The sequence below is a fragment of the Mus pahari genome, chromosome 13, assembly GCF_900095145.1.
Source record: "Mus pahari chromosome 13, PAHARI_EIJ_v1.1, whole genome shotgun sequence".
NCBI lineage: Eukaryota > Metazoa > Chordata > Mammalia > Rodentia > Muridae > Mus > Mus pahari.
In genome coordinates, this window is record NC_034602.1 from 75,362,159 (window position 1) to 75,366,336 (window position 4,178).

General features: G+C 39.2%; 1 protein-coding gene across 3 annotated transcripts in view; it reads right to left on the reverse strand.

Annotated features, from left to right (window-relative positions):
* Positions 1 to 4,178, reverse strand: part of Cenpc (centromere protein C) — a 44,261-nt gene that overhangs the window by 30,680 nt on the left and 9,403 nt on the right. For all 3 annotated transcript variants that reach the window (XM_029545407.1, XM_029545405.1, XM_029545406.1), the window contains one exon: positions 1,352 to 1,451. In XM_029545407.1, coding sequence (XP_029401267.1) covers positions 1,352 to 1,451 — 100 coding nt within the window. The remainder of the gene's footprint in view (positions 1 to 1,351; positions 1,452 to 4,178) is intronic.

The following is a 4,178-nucleotide window of genomic DNA, read 5'->3' on the forward strand; positions in this document are numbered from 1 at the left end:
TGTGTGTGTGTGTGTGTATGTGTATTATACTAGCTATAGATACTGATATAGATATATTGTAAAAGGCAGAAATAAAACTGATGATTCTCAAAATAATTACTACATGAAGGCTATACTAGGTAGAATCTTTAACAGTTATTGGGAACGGAATAAAAATGGAAGTTCAAAGAAAATTTTGTGAGTGACAGTCAAATAAATGAAAATACTGACTTTGAATTATATATCCTATAAACCTAGAATGTTAACACTATATTGACATAGTAAAAAAACAAATGAGGTCAAAGTTCAAAAGTATATTAAATTTAATAGAGATTCAAGACAAAAAAGTAATACATTCAGAAGAGAAAAATTAATAAATGTATCTGACAAAACAAACATAAAATATTATATCACTTTATAGATAAAATCCAGATCGTATTGGATTTTACTATATAAAATTCAGATGTACTATGCTCCCCAAAAGATAATTAAATTAGTATTTTGTATATGTAGTTCTAGGGGAAAAAATTGCTTAATCAAACTAGGAAACTAGGCAACTTACACATTCTACAGTTAAATAAATAGTGTTGAGTTACATGGTTCGGCTATAATCTCAGCTATCATGGTGGCCCACGCCTTCAATCCCAGTACTTGGGAAGAAGAGACAGGTAACCTCTGAGCTAGAGGCCCACCTCATCTCCACAGTGGGTTCCAGAGCTACATAGTAAGAGCCAGTCTCAAAAAATAAATAAAAGCAATTTCAGGACTGGCAAAATGGCTCAGTGACAAAAAGAGCTTAGCTAGCATGTGTACAACTGGAGTTCAATCCCTGGAAGCTGTGTGACTGTGAAAGGAGAAAAGCACCTCCACAGGGTAATCACCTGGCCTCCACATGCATGCCATGACACATGACCACAGTACCATATACACACAAGCAACAGTAAGTAAAAAAGGTAAATATATATTTATATTTTTAAGCCCATAGTATAGTGACCAGTTAAAAACAGGCATGGCCCAAAGGGCAGCCATGTCACATACATGCTAATACATTTTACATTTATGAGCACCAATGAAGGTATGGAAGGGTCTGAGAATTCCCCACAAAATGATGGAAGCAATGACTAAACCTTTCATGTAAATCTTTGAGTCTATCAGCTCAAATAGAATAGTACTCTTCTAATTTGAAACAAAGATAAGGAAAACATTAAAAAGTAGCAGCACCTATCCCAAAGTCAGAGAAAGAAAAGGCAAAGGGGAGAAAAAAACCCCACCCAAGCCACACCCACTCTGCCTAGCCGAACTCTGATGGGCATCCTGACAGGATGTGTACAGCCTTTGTCCTAAAGTTTTTAATTGGCACGTCGCTACCAACCTGATCCGCTGGCGGCTTCCCTTGGCTCTGCAGAGGCTTGCAGAGGAGCTTCTCCCGTCTTTGAAGACACTGGAACTGGCTTTGAATGTGACGCTGGGCACTGAGCACAGAGGAAATGCATTTCAGCTACTTTTAGTATATTGTCAATTCTAATTAGGCACATGCTTTTAAAACTGGGGGGAAATTTCTAAACAACAAAGTAGCCGAAGAAAGAACAACAAAGAACTACTGAACAGAGAGGAAATAAAGGCTGGGACATTGCATAATATCTCGAAGAGTTAAAGCTCCAGACATGATTATATGTTCAAAAAAGCAAGTTCATAGAAATACATACTGATGTCGTTAACAGAAATTTAAACGTAAAAGAAAATATGAAACAGTACAATATTTAGGAATTCACTCTATGAGAGAAAGTGTTAACCCAGCATATCTAATCATTTAAAGTACTCTCTAAAGGATGAGCCATTGGTAGCAATCTACAAAGTTGTCTTGGCAATGCTTCTTTCCCAAGCGGAAAGGCTGAATCTACTGTGGCCGTCTGCCTTAATGACTTATAGTGAACACTCACTTTGTTTCCTTCTGGAATTATGTTTAATGGACAAGTGATGTCCATGGAACTAGAACACAATAAAAACAGACTTAGTATTAAAAGGCGTTCCTGAAAAAAAAAAATAACATATATGGTTGTATCTCACTGATGTACACTAAGTGACAGGTAACTACGTGTGTATGCATATTATCCTTCATGCCTACCGTTCTTAGTTCCTTGAACAGTGAAGGAGCCTGTACAGTGATGTGTCCAGACTTGATGTCCTATCCCCTTATGAACCTGGCTATCTGTCCTACCTGTATAGATACAGTAAAACTCAAACTACATTTCTCTCTCTCTCTCTCTCTCCTCCTCGTCCTCCTCCTCCTCCTCCTCCTCCTCCTCCTCCTTCTTCTTCCCTCCCTCCCTCCCTCCCTCCATCTCTCTCTTTAAGATGTATTTTACTGGGCTGAAGAGATGGCTCAGCAGTTACAAGCAAGTACTACTTTCCCAAAGGACCCAAGACTGAGCCTCAGCCCTTCCATCAGTGACTCATCTCTGGTCTCTTCAGGCAAGTTAATTAATAATGAAATACATATACACATACATGCACACACACATTCATATACACACACATACACTCATAAACACACACATACTACGGCCAGAAAAAGAACCTTCCCAGCCTGAGGAGAAACACTTCTCTCAGCTAACTAGAAGATAGACTAATGCCCATATCTACTAGGTAGAGAGGAAATCCTCCCTAAGTCAGGAAGCATGTAGAACACTTTCCCCACCTCTAAGGAATGAAGAAACTTAGCTGCAGACTACATATCATTAAACCTGCCTTCATTATCCTCAAAGCTCTAAACTGTAATTCGTTTATACTATGTTTAACTAACTGTCACAGTAGGATGTTGCTGGACTACAACATATTTCATTCTACCTAGAAAAGGAATCTCAAAAAGTAATGAACATTTTCAGATGCAAACATCTGAAATATGAAAGTAAATTTGAACAAAGAAGACAAGTCATTATATACATGTATAAAACTGTCATAGTACAAACTTTTTTTTTTAAGAATTTAGTGAACAAGTCAAGTTTCTAGGAAATTTAAAGTTGGTTTTAACTTTCAAAGGTCAATGTAATTTCTCATATTATAAAAGGTCTCTCAAATTCTGAAAGATATGACCATCTACATTCATTAAAAGCAAAGGTTAGCTATACAACTACAGACCAGCAAGGAGGATGGTGAACTCAAGGTCAGCATAGGCAGTACACCTAAGTTCTAAGTCACCTTGGAGTAGAACACTGTTTGTTTATCAGTTTCTAATAAACTTCACATCTAGAATTATATGATCTTTCTAATTAGTACTATGTTTCCAAACAGTAAGTTTTGGAACACTAGCTTCCAAAGCTTTCTAAGTAGGAGTGTGGCTCAGTGACTCCAGCTTTGTTTGGCATGTGCAAGGCACTGGGTTCACACACAGTGCTAGGAAAAAAATATTCTAATTAAAATTTACTACATCTAGATAACAAATCAACCTATCCTTTTAAGGCATATAATTAACCAAAAGTCATTTCTGTGGACAGCAACTTGTCCCATCAGTCTTTAGAAAACACTAAACTTGTTACTCTGAACAGGAACTTTAAAGCTGCCCATTTTCCTAAAATTCTATGAATTAGTTTAGAAGAAAATGACTGTTATAATTTTGTATTTGTAATTCCCAATTTCAAACACTAGAAATAACAAACCATAATTTTAAATAATACCTCCAAATTTATGAAACTCAACAGAAGCATAAGATTCTCTTTAAGACAACTAAAATGGACCTTTCCCGCCTGAGGAGGGGTGTCTGCCCAGGAGCAGTCTCAAGGCCTGAACTGGAAGGAGGGCAATCTTTGCTCCGGTGCACTTCCAGGGAGGGGGTGGCCTGCAGAAGGGACACAGCTTCTGGGAAGGATCCCATTTCTGGCTACAGTCACCCAGCACCTTTCCCGCCCGAGGAGGGGTGTCCACCCGGGAGGAGTCTCAAGGCCTGAGCTGGCAGGAGAGTCATCTTTGCTCCAGTGCACTGCCAGGGAAAGGGCGGACTGGAGAAGCATCACAGCTTCAGGGAAAGATTCCCGTTTCTGGTTCCAGTCGTCTGGCACCTTTCCTGCCCGAAGAGGGGTGTCTGCCCGGGAGGAGTCTCAAAGCCTGAGCTGGAAGGAGAGCCATTTTTGCTCCGGTTTGCTTAGGCTCCAGTCTGCGCTAGCAAGAGTGTGGACCGCAGAAGCTTCACAGCTTCAGGACAG